The following is a 23,604-nucleotide window of genomic DNA, read 5'->3' on the forward strand; positions in this document are numbered from 1 at the left end:
TGCAGTTTCTCTTAAAAACCCTAAATCGAAAGAATCTCAACCTGCAGAAAAGTCTGTTCTGTCAATAGATGCATTTAACTGAAATTTCCTCAACGCTTTCAACTGCAAAGACCCTAAAACCCAAACAAGCTTTAGTGCTTTGCTAACATTAAACCAGATGTAGGGCCCGGCTGGCTTCATACAGCAGCAGACACTTCTATAATATTATCCAGAATATGTCAGCAGCCCAGTTGTCTACATTCTCATGTGCCAATTAGGGGTGTGAAAGCTAAAACAGCAAGTTAAAGCTGGACTGCTAAGACACTGTACCAGCTGTGTGCGAACATACAGCACATTTTTTGCTTGGAATGTGTATTTGGGCACTTGTCCACATAAACTGATCTAAATAAAGAAAGCTTTCCAGAGGAGGGAAATGGGTCTGAGGCACATGGATCAACATGGAGTGGATTTACTGTTCTCAAGCCAAGTCAACCTGTATAAACTGAGTCGCTCGGCTAGACGGGTTGTATTCTTTGCCCCTCCGAAGTACACTGCTTTCCTATTCCCTTTTAGTCTTGCAAAGCCTCCTGTAGTACCTGCCATTATCACGCTGGACTAGCACATGGAGTAGCTAATCTGGTTACAACACCAGATCAGAGGCAAAAGCAGCAGAGAATATTATAGATGCCCTGTGTCAATGTCCTCTCTATCCTGAGCCATTGTCCATGAGGAATGAAATGTGACGTTGGCTGTCATGGTTCGTTTGGGAGGCTGCCTGCTAGTCAGCTGTAGATGAGCTCTGGTATAACAGTGAGCAGGGTGAACGAGGAGTAGAGAGCCTGTCCTGTACTAAGGAGGTCAGGGATGAATCTCATAGCCAGATAAACAGTGTTTATCAAACTCAGTAAAGCAACAGCTTCATCCTCGACAAGAAGAGTCTGCTCAGAAACAACAAGCTTAAAGATTCACATTTACTAATCACTTTTCAGGAACTATGAGGTTTAGTGAGACTCCAACCCACACCATATCCCACTCTATGGCAGCAATATTTATCAGATAGTTCTTAAAACCTTAGTTAACGCACTTTATATACTGCTTAAACTAAACATCATTGATGAGAATGAGAAAACTGCAAGTGCAACAAATATAGCTCAACAAAGAGCTATATTTTCTCCTAATGAGTCTTGACCAAAACACAATCACCTGGCCAGCTACTCCACAATGTAAGGAATCACATATCAGTAAAACAAGAAAATGTCATTTTTTTAAGCTCATGCTCCCTGTTTTTATCCCCGTATGTCCCATAAAAACTCTTAGGTGCCTAGTTAGCAGTCTACTATGCCAGGAAGCCTGGTGTGTTTGAGAGTCTTCTCCGTATGCAGGTCACCGGGCCATTAGGTTTCTCTGACGTATGAATGAGATTAGGTCCCTCCAACAGTCAAGACTTAATCACGTACTAAAGCACAGCTCTGCCAGCTCCCATTAGACACCTGCAGGGCAAAAGGCCTCAGCCAGGAAGAGCAGCTGGGGACAAAGACACATCCTGAGACCTCAGACACCTGTGACTAAGGCACTGTGCAGCTCAGTGTTAACCTAATTCACTGACTATAAACACATGCAAACATTCTCAAAAGAGATCCACATCATCACTGAGAAGACTCCAAAAGCCATCATAGCACATCCTTCAAAAAGCAAGCAGAGCAAAGTCCAAGCATCATACATCAATCCAAAAACAAATCCAGAAACTGCTCTTTACTGCAAACATTGTTCCAGTACAATCCTGCCCTATACGGAAGCACCAGCCAAAATGGCGTGTCTTAATTTCAGCAGAGCGCAGACTGGTTCTGTGGTTTCAGGACTTTGACAGTGTACCTAACCAGAACTGACACTGGGAAACATACTTAATGTTCCCATGTCATGCAGAGAGGTGGATTGGGTTTCCTGTTGTTTGGAAAAAGCCAGAAGTAGCTTAATGTATAGCCCACAAGCAGGACGAGTACACTCACATTAAATTTGAGTCTTATTTCATAGAGTCTGCAAGTAAACACACACACACACACACAAATACAACCTGTTGTGTTGTGATTTAGGTCATTCAATTACTCCATCAGTGATTAGACTCAGCCCAGTCTGGCTGGTACAGCCTTGTACTTAGAGGAGAATTAGGTGAAACCCGCCACACATCTTGACTCTTCTCCTTATGAACTTTGTGAACCTCCAAGTATTTGAAGCAAGGAATTAATGTGTTCAGCTCCTGCCTTGCCAATAAGCCATGCTGACATAAATGATATATGAATATAATTTGTGTATGTTTATATAACACTACCAATTCTTTGCATTATATGTGAGGTTAATTGGCACCCATCAAGCACAAGGCCAAGTGACATGCAGTCATACAGTTCTTTATACAGGAAAATCTTTCAGCAAGATAAAGAGGAAATTATTTGTTTAGCAGGTAAGTTTTGTGGTTTAACTGCTGATTTTCCTCAAATTCCAACCCATTCATCGCACTTCATCTCCAACACACTTTAAAAGAGTCTCAGGTTGCTCAACATCAAACCAAGGACAAAGCTGCATGAGCACACACGAGCCACAAAGCCAGTGATTGTAGCTTACTCCAACATCAAAAGTGTTGCTTTCATTCCATATCTTGTCCATAGCCAAGTCCTGTGAGAGAGCTACCAGAATTTACAAATACAAACCAAAAAAACTGAGTGTAGTTATTTCTTTTCATGAGGATGTTTCATATCCAGATGTGGGAAATCTGCAGTTCCAGTTTCTCCTCAGTATGTGGAGGCTGCAGTGACACAGTAAAGAGCGAGGTTTGGAATGTATCCATGCTTAATGGAAGTCTGGACATTTCCAGATCCTTATCTAAGGCTGAATATAGACCTAACAAAGACATTACAGCCCACAGGTTCAGGACTTCCAAATAGCCACCAGACATGGGGAATCAGGGTCTGGCTACTGGATGGCTCACTGCTTTCACAGTTGTACTTACTTCTACTGGTGTAAAAGGTTTCCAATAAACTAAATAAACTATGTTTTATAAAAATATATATATGCACGTGTTACTGACGCCATGCAACCTTTTGCTGATGCATGATGAAATGCCTGCAAGGACAAGTGTCTGTGACAGACAACATCTTACATACAACCTGGGCTACTCCCATATCCACCATACATGGCCCTGGGCAAGACATTAGAAATATACTCAATGAGGACATCTGAATTATAATAACCTAATTATAAGCACTATATTCTCATAACGCAGTGCCTTTTTCTAGGCGACTCTGCTGTACTGCAGTGGATAGCTGGGATAGCCGGTTTCAGCACCATACAGGCGTGGACCAGAACAAAAGGCGCAGGCTGCAGCATCGGAGAGCGGCGCACCAGGACGCATCCAGACAGCGACAAATACCGCAAATAAAACACAACTGAACGTATCTTCCCTCATGTTAAGTAATCTCTAATCTTCACTGAAAAACTACGTTCAATTACAAGCTCCGAGCCTTGATTCTATTACAGATCCTATTCAGATACTGATTCATAGCCACATTCACGCACATAACTACACATCACACCATAACGCGTTCAAACACAAGATTAACATTTGCAGAGAGCTCCGCCAACCTTAATATTCACTTTGACTCTATTAGAAACTTTTACAGCTGCAAGTGTCACATTAAAAAGGTTTTAACTCTACATTGAAGCCGATCAGAAATGTTTTATTGCCCTGTTCTCCCAGTAAATGATCAATAAAGTGTATCTATTCTTACCTGGAGGTGTAGGATGCTGAGCGGCACTAATACCCTGGCGTGTGAGGGGAGCCGTAGTGACAATGAAAGCAGGATGGGGGCCTCTGGATCCCTCCCTTTGCAAATAAGGGTACCGTAAATGCACGATCAATGCGCAACGGGAATATGTGGCTGCAACATACATAAGAGGGAAACCCTCCTTGTGATTATATGAAAAATGCAACATATCTGGAGTGCAAATATGCAACAAATACATACACCCAACCATGCAAAGCACACTCAAATTGATTTACATTGAAATTAAGCCAGATGGAAAAGGAAGCAGGTGCGAAGTGAAAGGTCACTGTAAAAGGGGGTTTGCATCTCAGCACCATACTGTTGTTCCAAAAGGGGAAGGACTCTGTCTGCAGAGCTGAAGCACTAGGGTGTGGCTGTTGCTGAGGAAAGATGGAGAAGGGGAAAAAGGAAAGAAGAGAGGAGAGGGATAATGTGGACATGATGCAAATGGGAAAAATGAGGAGGGGTGGATGAAGGAAGAATAGAGAAAGGACAGAGGAAGGGGGGAACCATAGGAGGAGGAAATGAAGAGAGAGGGGGGAGAAGATGCACCAGTGAGCAGTAACTGCAGGTCTGTGCCCCTCAGGTGAAGCCTGGTGGGGAGACTGCCTGTTTCCTTAGCTGCTGCTGTGGCAGTTCTGAACATCAGGGGGTCAAACTGGTGTGCTGCTCATTTACAGACACATGCAGCAGACTCAAAAGGATACAAATACAAAATAAGGGAATGGATTAAAATGGCATCAAGACAGACGCTGGTGCTGCAAGCTGCATCAGCATTCAACAGTCTGCTGTTGCCTGTGGTATGTGCTGCAGTGGAATCAAAAGGAAGCTTGGTCAGTCATTTCTCTACCAGCTGTGTGGACATTTACTGACATCTACTGGTGGAAATATCACATCGCAGGGGAGATGTTGACTAGAATTTCTTTCCTTATATAAACCTGAGCTGCTCCTGAAGTCTGATGTATAGTCTCTATGTTGAGGTCTATCCTCATCTAAACAGGCAAATGAAGAGGTGAAGCCAAATGAATGAATCACTTCATACGAACACTTATTTTAACTGTTCAATGGTGGTACAATGCATTAGACAACAATGCTTTTACTGTATTATTCAATCATGTAGAACTGCAGATTATTTTCTTCCAATTCTGAACATGACTGACCAGTAAAACATAATTATTTCAATAAATTAACAGTCACAGTACTTTCAGTGGATTTTAGCTGGAATTTGCTACTTTTCAATTCAATATATTTACAATTAACATTCAGTTGACAATGAAAAGAAGACAAAGAAAAGAAGTAATGATTTCAGCAAATTGAAAAAACTACAGCTCCTATCTGATGAAGCTTAACAGAGCCTTGGCTGAGGAGCTCTAAACCAAATCATACTGCAACATGAAAATCATTTTGCAATCTTGCTGACTTTTTAAAGCAGTTAAATAATCATCAGATGACAGGGTGACAATGTGACAAGAGTCTTTTGTAGAGATGAACATATGGAAAATAATAAACTAAGTTTCATAACATTTACAGGATAATACCAAGTACCAAAACACAGCATCACCATAGAACAAATAGTAAAGAATCTTAAATTCAGTCTATCATCTCAGTAGTGTCTGTTGACATTAACTAGCAATAAGCCGCAAAAGTGTCCTAAACCAAGTGTGGCTGTAACTTAATGTACTGAATTGAATGACAACGCATTTTATTGCTCATGAATTAAAAAGTCTTATTTTTGTTAATGAAAGGCTGCATGGATTCACTTTAACTCCTTGGTTTGAAGAATTCAAGCATGATTAAACTACAATTTAAAAACACCTTCCCAAACTATTCATGACAATCCATGATCACATTCATACTTTAACCTTCACGTATCAATTAAGAACCACGTGTGAAAACCAGCCGACTTTTCCCAGTGATCCTCCACAATTAAAACTTCCAAATCTCTCACTTCTGGCCGACGATGGTGCGGGCTATAAGCTCTTTCATGATCTCATTGGTGCCTCCATAAATGGGCTGAACACGGGAGTCCACAAACGCCCTGGAAAGACAAAACAAGTTCAATCAAAGCAGAAAAAAAATCCCAACTCTGGATCCAATTAGGTGACACTTACTTTGCGATGGGGTATTCCCACATGTAGCCCCAGCCTCCGTGAAGCTGCAGGCACTGAGTGGCCACCTTATTCTGGAGGTCTGATGCCCTGAACACAGGATGGAGGACACTAGCACACGACAGTGACATGGTCTAATATTGAAAAGCTGGTTAGAAATACAAAAACACATTCTCACCAAAACTTGGCCATTGAGGCTGTGGAGGGATCCAGGCGTTTCTCAGCGTGGAGCTGAAGGCAGTTATCAATGAAGGTCCGTCCCACACAGATATCAGTCTTTAGCTCTGCCAGTTTGTGCTGCACAGTCTGTGGAGTAACATTTGAATAAAACTGACTCTAAGGCCGTCACAAAAAATAGTAAACATCATATGATATGTCAACAAATGATACAAAGCAGGCAATGAAAACCAGATTGAACAGCTAAAATTTTCCATATTTAAATCTACAACTAAAGAGGAATGGAACTCAAAATCTGTTCCAAACCTAAGCCTGATAATAATGGCTGCTGTTCACATTTAAATTACACATGAATCTTGTTATACAGACCTGGAGGTGAGCGACTGTCTTGCCAAAAGCCTTCCTTTGCAAAACATAGTTCCTTGTTTCCTCAAACATGAACTCACAGCTGGCTATGGCCATACCTGCAATCAACAGGCGCTCCTATTCCAAAACATGATGATAGCTGGTTACATATATATTGAACAAACTAACTACAAAGAGAAACAATTTTTCATGAGGAGATGTAGGTAAAGAAAAACACAAAAAAACATTTTAAATGCTGTATCTGTATTACAACTAATAGATCAGGGCTAAGTGGCTGTGAAACCTCATACACTGAGACAAGCTGAGATAATTATATCCTCAGTATATTTAGAACACCACACATCAGGGGTATCATGTCTGTGTATTCACATTTAGCTATTATGACTACTGAATCTGTATGTTGATGCTAATGGCAACACTAATGTGAATAACCTGTTTCAGAGGTATGAAAACCTCTAAAAGCTAAAAGGCTTTTTAAGGGGTAGTCGTGGCCTAATGGATGGGGAGTTGGACTTGTAACCTAAAAATTGCAGGTTTGAGTCTCAGGTCAGTGGTGTGGAGTGAATAGCCAGTGCCCTGTCTACCTTCAATACCATGACTGAGGTGAAACCCCCGACAGTGAACCCCCCAACTGCTCCCTGGTACTGCAGCACTGACTGCCCACTGCTCTGGGTGTGTGTGTGTTCACTGCTGTGCCTGTGCACTTTGGGATAGGTTAAATGCATTTATTTATTATGCAATTCTGAGTATGGGTCACCATACTTGGCCACATAAGTCACTTTCACTTAATGACAGCAGTTTTCCTTGATCCTCTCACCTGTGGCAGCTCATTCATCAGGTAGTAGAAACCCTTGTTCCGTTCCCCCAAGAGGGCATCAGCTGGGACTCGCACATCCTCAAAAAACAGTTCAGCTGTGTCCTTTCAAAGGAGGAGAAAATATATAGACAAAGAACAGAATTACAGTCTCTTGACTTTCTACTCCCACCCCGGGGGATATACAAGTTATGCTTGTCCTCTGGCAGGATGGTAGAACGCTGATGGAAACCCTATGCTCGACGATCAAAGCTCAGGTACCTGCGCCTTCAGACCAATCTTCTCCAACTTGCGTCCCTTCTGGAAGCCCTTCATGCCGTCCTCAACCAGAAATAGACTGAGGCCATGTGCTGCTGTTTTTGCGTCACGGTTGGTCACTGTGACTACCACCACCAGGTCGGCCATCCAACCGTTTGTGATAAACACCTGGAAGTGAAGTGTAAAGGAGTTCAAATGATGCTGATGTTCAATGAAGTGAATGCTTCTGCTTTTCTAACTCAGAACCTTGTTGCCATTGAGGATCCAGTCGCTCCCATCCCTCTTGGCGTATGTCCTGACACCCTGAAGATCACTGACAAGATAAAGCAGGTAGGCTCTCAAAGCTCCACCACATTACTGCTATTCCTTCTTTGACGTTACATTTAGACTTGAGTGCTGACCTGCCTGCTCCTGGCTCTGTCATGGCAATAGCAGCAATGCATTTCCCAGCAGTCATCTTGGGGAGGAAGTGTTCAATCTGTTCCTTGCTACCATAGTTGCCAATGTAGGGCATAACAATGTCAGAGTGTAAGGCGAAACCTGGGCCTGTGCAGTTGGAGTACATTCTAGAGGACAAAACAAAAATATTATTAAACTGATTAGACAGTGTTTGTTCTCATACGACAAACTCTGTTTGAAACTTGAAGTACTCACTGCTCCTCCCACATGACAGCTGCAGAAAACAGGTCTCCTCCGACACCACCGCATTCCTCTGGTATCATTATTCCCAGCAGACCTTGCTCACCAGCCTTCTCCCACACCTCCCTGCTTACCTGACCTGCCTTCTCCCACCTGGACAACAAAAAGGGAGTTGAAGGTTAAGTAGTGAATCCATTTTACGTCCCTCTCTTGACTCTCTCTGAGGTGAGGCTGTATCACTGGTTGTTCTTTGTCACATTGTAGTCTCTTAGTAGGCATTTAGTGATTGTTTGCTGTTTGTTGTCATTCCAGTGTAATCCACCCATGCTTCAACCTACTCCTTGTGATGTGGAACCACTTCCTCTTGAAAGAAGCGCCGGACATTTTGCCTGAAGAGGTCATGGTCCTCGTTGAAGATCCGGCGGGTCCCGATGTCCATGAGGGTCTTGGAGCTGGAGGTCTCAGGACGGGTTGAGGGGTTTGGCTGTCTGACCTGCTGGGTCTGGTCATGCTGCAGTCTGGGAAGGATTACAGACGCCGAAACTAACAATATTATTTTTACGGACTCCTGGAGTCATCAGTTAATCATTTGGATGACATGATACATAAAAACAATACCATCAAATATCTTATATGGTCTAACTGAATAAACTCAATTAAACCAACAAATGAATCAAGGCTGTGCATGTGATACTACAGATGTTTAGTTATGTTGACAATCGTTTCAATCTAACAAGAAAAAAAATCCTGTTAAAATGATATAAAAAATAATTTAGTTTAAATAACTTATGGTTCCTGTGTCCCCCACACCGCAAGGCCCAGAGAACAGCGCTTTTATTTTCTGAAAACACACATATGACATTGACGTTTTAACAAGACCCCTTTACCTGGCAGGAGCTGCAGACAGCACCTGTCCTCGAAAGGCATTTGAGCCCTTTCTGAGCCCAGAAAGTCCAAGTGTGATCAACTTTTTTGCTAAAATCATCGTGAAAAGCAGCAAACTGCCGCAAGAAAACAACGCAAAGATCGTCAGTGACCAGTAAGCTACAGACGTTTCACGTTGGAGTTGTTTATCGACTCCCCCACTCCTGACCACATAACTACGTTTTAACCCCTAACACACTGTATTGTGTATTATTTCTAGTTCTGTTTGTAGACACTAGTTTTCAGTGTAATTGTGTTAAAGTTAAAATTATTTTAAAAGGCGCTATAGCTTTTATATGAAAGTTTGCACACAAAACAGCAGCAGAGTGAAACCTCCTTTTCCTAGGCAACATTTCTTCTTCTACTAAAACCGCGCGGCGCCACTGCTGCTCAACTCCGCCTACAGGTGTGAATCACGTTCCATCCATCTTCTGTACCCGCTTTTTCCTGAAAGCCAGGGTCACGGGGATCTGCTGGAGCCTATCCCAGCTCTCTCTCCGGTGAAAGGCAGGGGTACACCCTGGACAGGTCACCAGTCCATCACAGGGCCACATAGAGACACATAAAGACAGACAACCTCTCACACTCACACTCACTCCTACGGGCAATTTAGATTCACCAATCAACCTAACAGTTGCATGTTTTCTTTTGGACTGTGGGAGGAAACAGGAGTACCCGGAGTAAACCCACGCAAGCACAGGGAGAACATGCAAACTCCACACAGAAAGGCCAGGTTGCGAACCCTGGACCTTCTTGCTGTGAGGCAATGGTGCTAACCACTTAGCCCTATTCTCCCAGAACAAAGTGTTTATAATAGTGTGTGTGATGACATTTAAAGCTGCTTAAAATCATCTTGTTTTACATATCCTAAATTCATTAATCTCATACTGATCCGAATCCTCTTCTCAAACTGTTGCTGTGAGGCAACAGTGCTAACCACTCATCCACCATGCTGCCCTGAATCACGTTCCGTTACTTATTATTATTAGTATAAGTAGATCAATCAAAACTACGAACTTGAAATATGATCAAAGGTGATTTAAGAGAATTAGAAAACCGTTTAGTTCATAAACATAAATATTTGGCTTTGCAGAAATGAATGAGATAATTCCAATTTATTTTGGCAAATGCAGATGTCTGGTGTTTTATGTAACAGAACTTTTAATGGGATAAAAAAAAAACACTACTAATAAATCCTGTCCGCGTTACACCACGAGAAGGCAGCCTCTCTTCAGGTTATAACTTTGAACCTGTCTTGTGTATTGCATTTACTTTACAAGACCACAAGCACATTTAAGTGGAACCCTTTCATACAGTTTTATTTTTGAAAACATTTATACTTTTTATTTTTCTTCTTCAGGAACTTTTATTTTGAATGCAAAATGTACTACAGTAATGGTTGTCTTCATCAAACTGAGTTGTATAACTTGCCTTTTTTTATAGACTGATTTTATCAGAATTTCACAGACAAAATGTATTTGACTGTACTGACTATGCTTTAATGCATATGAATTTTTATATAAGAGGATGAATGTGCTATTTATTCTTTAAAAAGTTACATAGTCTCACTAACTTTGATATCTGCAGCATACTGCTGCCTATTAGAAAAACATATCTCATTGTGTATGGACAATGAAAGGTCAAGAATCAACCCAGGTGGGATGTAAGTTGGAAAAGTTTATTCTGAAATGGACTGAGTGAAAATAAATAAAACTTTTCAGGGAAGTGGGAGACTTTTGGCGGTCAATCCACAACCATTCTCCAGCACCTTTGGCTTTGCTGGGTCAGTGATGGTGTGACTGAATGAGGTGGTGGTGGGAAGGGAGGGATCTACCCTCACTTGATGAGTGGTCACCCCTTCTCCCCCGTTCCTCACCCCATACTACGAGTGGAGACACGCCCCGGGGGGGGGGGGGAGTAGAGGCCAAGTGATAGGTGGTCTACAATGGAGAGATGATGTCCCAAGAGATGAGGGCTTGAGACAGAATGGAAAGAAAAACAAAATAAACAACAAGATGGGTTTGCTTCAACATCCCTTGTACATAGTCCTTGTCTTTCCTTGGTTGGTCTTCAAAACAGTTTAGATGTTCTAAACACCTAAAGGCTGTCTGTAGGTGAGCTACAGTTTCTTCAGCACTTCTGCTGCTGGCCTCTTAGACAGACATGATGTGCTTGACGAAAGCTGCAGAAAGAATAAAACCACATGTTCAAATCTTAGCTTCTATATTTCTGAAAAGTCAAAAACAAATAGAGAAGGTAAGGAACATGAATGCTGACCCTCATAGTGCACACTGCCGTTCTCGTCCTCCTGACCGGCCATAAGAGACTCAACCTCTTGCTCGTTCATCTTCTCTCCTGCAGTCACACCAGGATCCATGTCAGGAATCACACTCTCCATGTCACACACTGTACGTGCTAAGCAAACTATATTTATGTGCTACTATATTTGGGGAAGGTGACTTGAGACTCACCCAGGGTGGAGAGCACAATACGCAGCTCAGCACCCATAACTGTGCCGTTGCCCTCCTTGTCAAAGACACGCAGACCCTCAACATAGTCGTCGTAGGTTCCCTTGGGGAGGGCGTGAACCTGCTTCAGCATGGGCAGGAAAGTGTCGAAGTTGATCCTTTTGTTGGCCATGTCTGTTGATGTACAAACGGCACAGGGAGGGCACCATTACTACACATACCTTTGACTGTCTTAGAGCAAAAAACAATGCTGCTTCATTTCAAGGTTTTGGGGTCACAGATGCTCCTGTCTGACCAGCTGCCAACAGGTTTTAGCTTTACTTTTGACACTATATAGCTTTTGAGAGATAAAAATAGCATATTCTTCCTCTTATGAATAAAAAAAGTGCACATTTTTGGCATTTTATAACATTTTGGATGGTCTACTAGCATGTACCTTTATCTCATCACTCTAATGCTTTCTGTGTGTCTGAAGGCCTTACCATCAGCAGATGGGTTGCCCAGAACCTTCAGAACATCCTTGTTGGTGGGGTTCTGGCCCAGAGCGCGCATAATGTCAGCAATCTGGTTGTAGGCCACCTGGCTGTCACCAACTCTGTCAAAGAGACCAAAAGCCTCCTTGAAGTCTGGTCAGAGAGAAAGATACGAGGGAGAAGTCAGAGCTACAAAGTACTGACATAAGTGGGTCAAAAGAGCACATTAAAAATCCATCATTTAGAATCTCAGTTGTCAAAACTTAGCTGTACTGGTCATCTAATGGTAAAAAAAAATTGTCAAGTCTATTGACATGAAAAAGAATCCTTTTTATATTTCCAGCTCAACTTGAGTTTTCAATTCTTTATAACACAGGGTTCTTACTCAGCTATGGCAGCTATGTGGTGTCACACTGTGTAGACAAGGACAGTAGAAGCCACATATTTCTGTCATTGTTTACAGCTAATTGAGAGCGACAGCTGTATCCAAGCAGAGAAGGTACCAACTGGGGCCTGAACAAAGGGGTATCTATTTGAATGAATCCTCCCAGGAAACCAGCTCAGATTGACCTTTTTGATGGATTAATGCTCGTATGTGGCTTTTGAACAGCGGGGTAGAACAGCTGCCCCTCTCCACCCCCCCACCACTTGCATTGGGGAGGCATTTAGAGTGACATTGGGAGCAAACTGATACACCCTGACAAAGTAAGCCAGGCCATATAGAGGCATGGCCCCATGTCCCTGCTCAAGTTAAATGTAAGAATGCTGAGTGTGGTGTAATGAACACCTTGTCTTGAGTAGCCTGAAAGTATTTACTGGCAAACAAATTAAAAGTAGACATGTACCAGAATGTGCAGAAGAAGCATCTTCTCTTTTTTGGGCAGAAATATAAAGTCTATTTAAACAAATGAACTTGATAGGAAGAACTTTTAAGATTTTCCCTGTGGCACTATGATGCACAACCAATAATATTTCAAACTGTCTCAATTCTTAATGAGCACTAGAAGTGAAACTATCTTAGAATAGTTTTGTAGAGCAATTTAAAAAAGGGGAAAGAACTAATTCAAATATTTCAAATGAGCATCGGTATGTCATGTCCATATTAAGAGCCACAACAAATGTCTTCCACCACACATTACAGAGAACACATCTTTCAGTACTGAACAAAAGGCTTGGGGGCGGTGCTACAGGATCAGTTTGGATACCTTGTGTAAGGAGAATCTGTTCTGCCTGCATCTTAAACCCTGACCTGGGATTAACACCCCTGCTATGTAAAGGGACACTGGTTTGCAAAACTAGGCTAGAATAAACATATCTCAGACTCTCCTCCATAGCTATGCAACTCACTCTGGAGCCATTTTCATCGATACTTCTATCTTTTAACACTGACTTAGAGGTTCCAGGTTACATGGGGAGTTTTAGTGTGACAATGGCTCCTACAAAAATGACAGTCTGAGTTATGGAAAAAAAAAAATGGAGGTGGTATAGTGATGGTAATGTTGCCCTGCATGCCAAAGAAAGCACTGGATTCTCACACATGCCAAAAATATATCTTCATGGTTATTTGCTTACCCTCAATCTGGTCCGCTGTGAAATCCGCCTGTCACGCAGAGATACAGCAGGCAGCACACATGCACAAACAAGGTATATTTACAAACACAGAACACAGAGAAATGAATAAAAACAAATGATTTGAGTGACATATGAGCACAGACAAATTTTGCTTATCTATGATTTTCTAAAAATGCTGAATCAAAGAATTTATTTAAACAGCCCAAAATTGCACCAAATACACATGGTGGATGATGAAATGATTGACAATGTTGTTTTTTTTTTTTTTATACAAGCCTATAGATACGTTGGGAAATGAAATGTAGCTGGATTTCAAGGTAGTGGTCCTGGGAACAAGACTCAACCTTGAAATCTTCAGAGAAGCAAACTTTTCACAATTTGTAAAAGACAAGCAGTGTCAGAAAAGCCAGTCAGTCCCTGTCACAAATTTCAGTGGTGACAAAAAAGTCCCAAATTTAGGCATATTTTGAAAAGACGGTATCCAAACCCATGCCACAAAGAATAGCCACTGATTGAGGAAAAAAAAAAAAGAGAGTAACTCCATCAGTACCGACCCACCCAAAAGGTCCAAAACACAATTTAGTACACACCATTTTGAAGAGAAGGAGCTGGATGAGTGGAAAGAAAGGAGATGAGAAGCTGAAGTCCCAAGACAGAGTGGTCCTGAGCCATGGTCAAGGCCCCCTCTTATTTATTCCAGGGATGTGATGTCACATATGCTAATAGCACAGATCACATATCACTTTGGAACATCTTTAACTTTCTTAGGGCAAATGGAAAGGAGAGCTGTGCGTGCTCAGAGCAGCAGGAGTAGGCCTTTAGAAGGGGACAGGGCTATTTTTAGGACGCAGGAGAAGAACTGTGTCAAGATTCTGCATTGCAAGATTTCTAACTTTTTAAAGTCCTCTCTATGAAAACAATGCTTTCTTTATCTTGACATCAACAGTTAACTGTACAGACATGTGCAGTTGACCTGTGTCAGTGAAAATGCAGAAAACATGGCTGCTTTGTGACTCACTCCACAGGGGCTTCAAGCTCAGACAGCTCATTTACGAGTTGGTATTTTTAAAACAGTCATACTGCTCCTCCTCTTATGGTTAAATAACATCAGGGGGAAAAAAGCACCTGAAAAATTGATTCCATTCAGGCAGGTGTTTGAAAAGTTAAGTTCTAAGTGGCTAAAACTAAACTAATTTAGGGCTTATACCGTATAACTCTGAAACCAGAGCTTATCAGTAACACATAAATAATTATATAAAAAAAAAACATTGGCAACTGAAAACTATTATGCACATCCTGTTTCATTTCACCAATCACTGATTAATTTTGGAATGAAATCAAAGTAATAAAACATTTGGCAGGTTAAGTTGCCTAAATGTAAGAGTCCACTGTTTTATCTATGGGGTTTAAATGACCTGAGCACAAAACTGCTTCACGGCACCAGCAGCACTCTCCATGGTGCTGATCAAAAGCAATCTTTAATAATGGAGCAGATGCATAACACAAAGCTAACATTTGCTAGAAAATTCACAAGAAGGAATGTGATGGGTCTTGCCTTAGAAGCAGTCCTGAAGAAAAACTGGAAATTGCTAAAGTGCTGAATGTAATTGTAAATTACAATATTTATTTACTCTGCTTAAGAGAAAGTTTGTTTTAGACCCTGGAAACAGTAACTCAAGCTCAGTTTACTCCCTTTTTTTCTGATGATTTCAATTGGCTTAAAAGTCCAGAAAAATCCATCTAGAAAAAGCTTTAAAATAATATTATATTCATTGCTCAAAGATGATTACATTTTTGTACACAGAAAGTACTGGAATTACACTTAGATCAGATATTACTATCATTACCCACATCGATGAAGAACTTTTTCAACGTTGTTGTTCCAACACAGTCAAACAGTATTTGACCCAGGTAAAGAGAACTTAACTACCAGCTGGGATTAATAGCATGAGATAAATCATTCTTCATATGATGACGTAGGGGTCACCACTGACAAACACCAGCCATGCTGAAATATACAGCAAGTATCAATATTCTTTCTTTCCAGAGCTGGATGTAATTCTACAATTGCTTCAGGATTTCATTCACTTTATATATTCACTTTAAATATTTTATTTCAAAATCTAGTGGATAAACTAATGTAATCTGCTCAGGCAGTAATGCAAATATTTACATCTCTGATTTTCCTTCTGGGAGGAACGACATGCATAGAACTGGCTCATTCACTAATATTGTGAATATCTGCAGTTACACTCAGCTCTGTGGTACATAACAGCCAAATGCTAAACATCTGAAGGAAAACTGTTGGAGGACATTTGTAGGGGTGAGTTAACCAAAGTGTAAGACATGTCTGGGAGACCACACCCCTGGACAGATGAGCACTATTTTTACTCCCACTCCTGCAGGAGGTGTTAAATTTCTCTTATGCTGGGCCAGCTCTGTGGAGGTGGGGTTAGAGAAATTAATGCTCCTGCTTCTCAAAACTGTCTGGTACAGTAACACCCCTTCCCCCACCCCAACAGTTGGTCAGGTTGTAAAGAAGCATGGGTAAGTGGCTTAAAAAAGAGCAATGGCATTGTGTTGTCCTAATAGCAGTAACAGGATTTTATACATTCATCGGTGTCTTTCAATGCCTTGGCAGCGAAGTGCTTTAAAACTGGGTGTGTGCAGTGAGAGAGACATCAAATGCGCCAGTCTCCTGCTTTCTCATGTCGTCAGATGGTATGCAAAGAGTGTGTCTGACATACTTAAGTCAGAGCAGATCACACAAAGATCAATATTTTAATCTTTTGTGTTGTATCCATATGCACGTTGAATTGGGAAATTCAATCTGTCATAAAATTTGACTGCAAAAGAGCTATTCATGAGCAACAAGCTAGATTTATTGCTTCTGAATGTAGTTTGCAGCAGGCCAGCTTCATGTGGCTCTGTGCTGCCCCCTTGTGGATCATCTCTGTCAATGCATCAACACAAGAACAGAAGATACTGAAGTTCACAACAGCAATGGCTGTAAAAGGACCTGATTTATTACTCAGAATGAGCAAAAGATAAGCAAAAGCTCAGCACTGTGAGGTCAAGCCAGATCACTCAGCTTGTGCACTGTTATATTTTGTGATTAATTACTAGCGTTGCTCTTGATGAAAACATAAAACAGGAACCAATAAAGCTTTAGTCCATGCAAGATTACGGGTTAACAAAACAATTACTTTTCCCTAATATGATTTTCTATTTTGAAAGCTTAAATACATAAAACAAACTCAGCAACAGCAGGACATTAATTTATACACAAATAAAGGTACAAAACTTAGAGAAGGTCTTACTTTTTCTTTTCATATATCTTCCATACATTCATGTATAGAATTTAACCTGTTAATAACTTGTCAAGCTCCCAGCAGAGCAGAACAGGAAGAACATGGCACAAAGTCTGAAGCAGGGGTCAAGGTCCCAGAATATTTCGTACGGATGAAGGCATAGATGCCTTATGGATGAAGGATGTGTGTGATACAGAGAGCAAAATATGGGTCTTCTTGTACTTGTTGCAGTGTTGTTGGGGGGGGACTACCTGTAGAGGAACTTTTAAATCTCAAAGGCTGGGAACCTAGCCTTCAATGGCTGCAGAAGGTCAGCCAGGAAATAGATGGTGCCTGCCATACCTGCAAGCAGAAAGTGCCACAGTGAGTTGACAGCTACAGTAATGGACAACATTGCAGACACAGTAAGATACAGTTGAATAATCCAAATAAAATACTTGGTAAGATTTCTCTATACTGTCACAGTGACATACTGGTTCAACCTAGGGGTCATTCTGTTGCTCTAGATCTTTACTGTCAGTGTGGTTTATTGCTCACATATTGCATCTTTCCATCAGCACTATATTCCAATGTCCCGTTCACAAGACTCCAGCATATTTCACACAATCTGCTTCATTTAGCTGTTCAGCACTGGTGGAAAGTATTGTACCAAAGTATATTTGCTCATGTATTGCACTTAAAAGAAATTCTAAAGTACATGTACATCATTTGAGCAAAGTGTTATCTATTGACAAGTGTTTATGTTGTTTATGTTCCTGTACGTAATGTAATTCAAAGTGGCTGGTCCAATTACAGTGAGTCAACTGTGATTATATATGTAACAAATCAAGCATTATAATAACAATTTTGGCAGTGGGACATGTCACCAACATAGTACCTTCAAAAAGTGAGAAGGGAGTATCTGGTGTTCGACATCCGTGTTTGCCATAGTTCATACACCAGTCTGCAAACTGCAGAGACAAAGAGGGAGAGAGAGAGCAGCAGTGTCATAATAACATTCCTATTCAATGACAACATGCAAACTGTAGCTGAACCGTCTCTGGAGTATAGTGAGCTACAAATTGTGCTCCTCTCAGTGAAATCCTAGCATCTGTCGAGTATCAGATTATGACCACAGTGTCTCCATGTTGCACTGGGAGCCTGTGACATCTGAAGAGTCTATTTCCATCCTCTATGAATAGATTCAAATTGATCAAAGTTTACATGGGACTCGTGCCATCTGGAGTGTATCCAAAGAGAGTTGCCACTGGCCTGTGCAGCCAGCTTTGACGTCAAGTTGCATCAACAACTACTAACCTATTGTCAATAAACATAAAAGACTCTGCCTCTAACGTACCCACTACCTCTGGAATAATTTTTAATTTTAAGGCAGGCAATCTGCCAACTCTCTTATGACTCCTGTGGTTGTGCTTTGAACTAAGTTTAATATGACTTTCACATCTTACATCAAAGTCAGAGAAAAAGAAAGATAAAAACAATATAGAACCTCAATTAAGTCTTCTAAAAAAACCCTCTTCTGTTGGTTATGACTGCATTGTATATGGTTATACTCAGACGTGTACACATCAGCTTTTATTTTTATTTAAGGTTTTCATGTATTTATATTTATGGGAGAAACTTATTTCCTGGCAAAGTAGAAAATCCAGATGTGGACACAGGACATCCTCCCATATGTTTCTGCAGATGTTTACTGAACTTTCATGGATAAATAATTCTTAGTTTCTGCCTCCTGATCGTTAACTCCTTACTGTAAAACTGCTGTGATATTAATCAAGTATGTGAAAACTAATTAAGATGGATGCCATAGTTGCTTGCTCTGATAAGTGACTACTGTGCTGTGTACACAGTGCATACTACATTACTGAATCTTTTATTGCTCTCACCATGCAGGCTCTGTAAAGGTGCTTGGGGTCCTGTGTTTGGCGATAGAGAGCCAGAAAGGCATAGGCATTACCCGCAGCGCCATGACACAGCCCGTAGCCCTTCTTCAGCAAACCCCACCTCCACACCACCTCTCCACACAGCAGGGCATCCTCCAAGTACTGAGGAACATTGAAGGCCTGCAACAAGGAGGAAAAGTGAAGTTAAAATGTTAGGAATTTATGAATTTGTATACCTTAATGGTGATAAAGTTTTACTGTATAAGTGGAATTTATTAACTTAAACTATAGTAAGATATGATCAGAGACACCAACAATACACTGTACTGTTGCAAAGGTTTTGAATAAATGATTGGCAAAAAAATAAATAATTAGTATACTTTTTCCAGATAATACATCATTTTTCACATTTCACCATCATTTTTGAAACAACAAAAACAAAAAAGCTGGAGTCATTCACTCAATGAATCACTTGACATTAAACACAAATCACTATCAAAACAAAGACTAAACTTGACCACAAGATGGCACTATTACACTGCAAACGAATTCATCCTCTAAAACCGTAGAAGAGTTCAATTAAATGTAATTTATTTAATGTCTTGAAAATAGCTAAAGTGCGAAGTCAGTCTTTACCTTGTAAGCCTGCAGGAGCATGTAGATCACACCTGGTGATCCATGGCACCAGTGCACTAGCAGGTCTCGATCATCTCCAACACAGGGAGGGTAGTTTCCTGAAGGGAACTTGAGATGGCAGACGTAGTCAGCACTGGGCTTCACCAGCCTGTGTACCTGCTCCTCCACAGAGACGAAGCCTGGCTATGGACAGATTAGATTATGTGAAGAACACCTGATGTAAAAGTAACAGGTGGCAATTGGTGTAGTTTCACCAACAGTGAATGAATTAAGGATTCTACCATGCAAAACTGTGAAACGTTTGTTTCAACCCTTCACAACAAAAGATGATATACAAATTAATATTTTTCATAATAGGCTTTTTTTTTAAAACAAAAAATTGAACTTTTCACAAGGTTTTATCTGCCAATGTTGTCTTATACAATAGATCCACAGGTCTTTTAATATAGCCTATAAGTTAAAGTCATGCTTGGTCAAAGGACTCATAGCTAGAGACCTGCATGAGGAAGTAGTAGATGCCAGCCAGGCCATGGGCAGCACCAACATACTTCTCCTGGTACCACTCGTACATCAGGGGACTCTGGTTCTGGATCCTGAACTTCCTGCTGTGGTGCTCACCTGATGCCAGTACAGCCTCACTGATCTGAGGAAATGGGCAACACATACCAGTTTACACACACCTCCTCAGTATATCAGTACAGGCTCGTTATGGCAACCGTACATCAATATGTGTAAAACCGAGCAAATAAGCACCAAAAGGCAAAAAAAGATAATTGAAAAAAGTGAGCTAGAAGTTAAAGAAGCCAGGTTGTAAGATTACAAAAGCTCTGTCTTGACTGTAGCTATTGCACAAAAGAAGTTAATGGCTAAGCGTTCAGCCTTCCCTGGATAAAGATGTTCTACTGTAATGAAACTCACACATCCAAGAGAACCCAAAAACCCTAACACAAACCACATCTTTTCTCAGACTGCCTCCTTGTTCTGATTCACCTGTTGGATGTACTGCAGTGGGATCCTGTCCTGCCCCAGCTGCTGGTTGATGAAGACGAGGGAGAAGAGGTAACCCATTCGCCCATAAAGCAGCTCATCTGGCAACCCGCCCGAACCTTTCACCACAGTCTGGTGGTACTGCAGCAGTCTGGGAGGGGAACGCATGAAGCCCAAAATTCATGAGTCAGGAGAACCTTCTGTTATGACCAACTAATGCATCACTGAACCAAATGTGAAAACTGATTTTATATTCAGGATGACCTATTACAATTCCTAAGCACTGCTGCAGCTCCATGTGAGCGCACTAATAAATAAAGTATTTTTCAAACGCAGACACATGAACAAATTACTAAATGCTGACAATAAAAGCCTTTACACAGTGAGTATACATCCCAAGTGGATACACTTTATATTTAATTGCCTACGGAACCACCATAAAATTTTACAGTCTACTGTTGTTTGGCTTAAACAAACGAAACAAATACAACAAAATTAAAAAGTACTCTATTATCCAGGCACATTTTCAGCAAACTATACTTCCCTTGATGATTATTTATTTAAACTGACCTGTTGATGCACTCATCAGCCTCTTGCCCCCTCTGTAGGCGATAATAGACCACAGCAGCCACAGCCAGTGGACCTGCATCCCCACATAGGAACGTGACATCATGACGTCGGGTCAAACACTTCAGACTACGGCTGACGTACTCTAGTGCTTTTTGAAGGCAGGAGTGGTCCTTAAACACACTGTGGAGGTGCAGGTAGAGCAAAGCGATGCCTGTGGACAAAATGAAGGTCACTGCTGTAAACGGACACGTTTTCAATCAGCGAGTACAGCTACACATCAGATCATCTGCAGCACCAAAGATATGGATGGACTGAAAAGAACCATTTTTAAAATCAAAGCTGAAACCATATGACAATTTAACTGATTAACTGAAAAAATAAATATTTTATAATTAAGGTTATTTAATGTATATACAATGCAATGACCACTTTTCTAAAAGACTAATGATTAAAAGTCTTAAATCAAAATGCTCCACATAAATATATTTAATTCAGCCACTTTCAACCAAGGAGAAAGTGGTCCATACTTTCTAAATTATATTAAAACAAAAAAAGCTAGCTGTAGTGTCCAGCCTTACACCCTTATATAAAATTAACGCACAGTGTAACTTATACCAGATGTGTAATGTTATCCTCACCTGCCCAGCCAGTGTAAATGGTGCAGTCTCTTGGATCTGCAGACTTCAGTCCATTTTCCATTAGAGCTAAAAGCTCACTGACCTTGCCTCTCAGCCGCTGGGCGAACTCTGATGTGAGCTTAAGGTGAAGGAAAAATGAAAACAGTGAGGGATGCATACAGTAACAAACATGCACAAACATCATTTGCCAACACATTCCTCATGCAGCACCTTTCCCTGAGGGTCAAACAAAGCCTGTGTGGACGCAGGACTCCCATCATAGTCGGGATATGGATTCCTCAAGGCTCTAGTGTCCATTTCCACAGCCTTGTTACTGCTGGACTGCTTTATATCTGGGGCAGATACAAGCTAACCTGCAGACAGATGAACCAATATGAGGCGTTAAGGCTAAAAATAGTGAGCCATCGACCTTATAACACGGAATATGAAGCCATATAAGCCAGTTCTGGGCCACACGCTTCTCAACTCTTACAGCTTCTGGTTAGCTTAGCTACGCCATTAATGCCTGACGGTCGGTCATGCAAACTATGTCGAAAAGGTGTGTTCAAATTACTAACTTAGACACAGTTCACATGCATACACTGCCAAAAAGTGCTCAGAATCGTACAAGACAACATGGACAGGTACCTCTGCAAGTAATGCGCTGTTGATGTAAATCTTCCTCACGTTCTCCTGACGGGAGTTTACCATCAGCTAGTGCGCTGCTGCCACCTGCTGCCGTGGAAGTAGAAATACAGCTCACAAAAATGTAAAAGTATTTGATTTTGACTTATTTTAAAACAAATGGGGCCACTATAATACTAACCAGAAATTAAAACTAATACATAGAAATCAAAAGGTGTTTCCATTGTACTGCAAGGATAACACCCTGTAGTACTTGGCTCATGTTTTGTCAAACCCATGAAAAAACAACAATTCTGGGCCTCCAACACAATGTTGCATCTATGTTTTAAGTACTCCTGATCGTCCTGGGCCCTTGAAACTGTTTTAACTTTACCTCTTTATGGAAACTATGCTTGTACCATATATTCTGAATATAAAACTCTACTTTGCAGGGTAACTTACATGCCAAAGCCCATAAATGCAGCCTAAAATATCCTTCTTGTGAGAAAAAAGCATGAAGTCCAATTTAGCAACCTACTTCAATTTTTCAGGATTTTTATTTTTCAGCTTTGCTAAGTTATGTCCCAGCTGATGTGAACATTTTGTCAAATAGAAAATAAATAATAAAATAAATAGAAAATAAACAATGTTTTATTTTTAAAACATCTGCTTAAGGGATACTTGACACTGCTGTTCTTTATACAGACAGATTAGAGCTCAACGTACAACAGTAGCTGATATCAGTCCATATTGTTCCCCTTGGAGCCTCTGAATGATTTGGATCGCAAACATCACCATCAAGGTTTCTACAGATAAACAGTTAAAATCTCTGATGACAGTGCCATGTTGATGATGCTTAAGACTTCTGAAACAAACAAATGAGCTTCAATTCATGATTAGAACATTACACCTCTACCATGGCAACATCAAAAGTCACTGCTGTTGACCTCCTGCAAACCCCAAACAACATGTCATTCCTGTGGATGGTGATGATAATTACTGTAGTCACTCAGAGCGACTGGTATTGATTGGCGCTCTGCAGAGTCTCACTGCTGTTGTTCCATATTCTCACTTATTGGAGTGATGGAAGCTGCATCAGGCCTATAATCTGCCCTTTTCATGTTCTGCCCTATGCACGGCTATCTAGAGAAAGCACACACTATTACTGCAGGAAGAGTTTGCACATTTAAAGTAAACGTGCAATGGGATATGTCATCTGAACAGCGTGGATTGCTGTTCTCTCTTTTTTAACATGTTTCAGTCGCTTCCGTTTGTTCCAATGTTCTGGTTTTAGATTACTTTATGCCCTAGACTTAGCACAGATCATCAAAGCTGAGTCCTAGTTAAACAGCGCTATGGACCAAATATTACTTTCACTTCAGTAGG

General features: G+C 41.0%; 4 protein-coding genes and 1 long non-coding RNA gene across 6 annotated transcripts in view; 1 reads left to right on the forward strand and 4 right to left on the reverse strand.

Annotated features, from left to right (window-relative positions):
• The window catches only part of LOC113127489 (microtubule-associated protein 2-like), a 49,181-nt gene extending 45,291 nt beyond the window's left edge, over window positions 1-3,890 (reverse strand). Inside the window, exon 1 of the mRNA XM_026302143.1 lies at window positions 3,759-3,890. The gene's annotated coding sequence lies outside the window, so the exon portion shown is untranslated. The remainder of the gene's footprint in view (window positions 1-3,758) is intronic.
• A 952-nt stretch (window positions 3,891-4,842) lies between these two features.
• On the reverse strand, window positions 4,843-9,183 carry acadl (acyl-CoA dehydrogenase long chain). Its single transcript, XM_026302183.1, has 11 exons — window positions 9,044-9,183; window positions 8,495-8,674; window positions 8,172-8,309; window positions 7,919-8,083; window positions 7,764-7,830; window positions 7,521-7,685; window positions 7,263-7,364; window positions 6,449-6,562; window positions 6,081-6,208; window positions 5,906-5,992; window positions 4,843-5,832 (listed from the first exon to the last, which is right to left on the reverse strand). Exons 1-11 carry the CDS (start codon window positions 9,139-9,141, stop codon window positions 5,739-5,741), a joined length of 1,338 nt encoding a protein of 445 aa, XP_026157968.1. The 5' UTR covers window positions 9,142-9,183; the 3' UTR covers window positions 4,843-5,738.
• Window positions 9,184-10,737: 1,554 nt separating this feature from the next.
• mylz3 (myosin, light polypeptide 3, skeletal muscle) lies at window positions 10,738-14,313 on the reverse strand. The gene is made up of 6 exons (XM_026302214.1): window positions 14,184-14,313; window positions 13,594-13,621; window positions 12,031-12,174; window positions 11,552-11,722; window positions 11,358-11,435; window positions 10,738-11,262 (listed from the first exon to the last, which is right to left on the reverse strand). The coding sequence occupies exons 1-6, from the start codon at window positions 14,184-14,186 to the stop codon at window positions 11,234-11,236; spliced, it is 453 nt and encodes a 150-aa protein (XP_026157999.1). The 5' UTR covers window positions 14,187-14,313; the 3' UTR covers window positions 10,738-11,233.
• Window positions 14,314-16,028: 1,715 nt separating this feature from the next.
• Window positions 16,029-19,152, forward strand: LOC117152715 (uncharacterized). Its single transcript, XR_004463199.1, has 2 exons — window positions 16,029-16,140; window positions 18,795-19,152. It is a non-coding gene; the product is annotated as an uncharacterized LOC117152715 (long non-coding RNA).
• lancl1 (LanC antibiotic synthetase component C-like 1 (bacterial)) lies at window positions 16,454-22,289 on the reverse strand. 2 transcript variants are annotated; one of them, XM_026302186.2, is made up of 10 exons: window positions 22,243-22,289; window positions 21,826-21,968; window positions 21,616-21,733; window positions 20,978-21,188; window positions 20,411-20,558; window positions 19,917-20,063; window positions 19,421-19,603; window positions 18,788-18,964; window positions 17,782-17,854; window positions 16,454-17,246 (listed from the first exon to the last, which is right to left on the reverse strand). In XM_026302186.2, exons 2-10 carry the CDS (start codon window positions 21,910-21,912, stop codon window positions 17,170-17,172), a joined length of 1,221 nt encoding a protein of 406 aa, XP_026157971.1. In that variant the 5' UTR covers window positions 21,913-21,968; window positions 22,243-22,289; the 3' UTR covers window positions 16,454-17,169. The 2 variants fall into 2 exon arrangements, with proteins under 2 accessions (XP_026157971.1, XP_026157972.1); XM_026302187.2 differs by having other exon boundaries at window positions 22,223-22,261.
• Window positions 22,290-23,604: the final 1,315 nt, after the last annotated feature.

This window comes from Mastacembelus armatus, chromosome 2, assembly GCF_900324485.2.
Source record: "Mastacembelus armatus chromosome 2, fMasArm1.2, whole genome shotgun sequence".
NCBI lineage: Eukaryota > Metazoa > Chordata > Actinopteri > Synbranchiformes > Mastacembelidae > Mastacembelus > Mastacembelus armatus.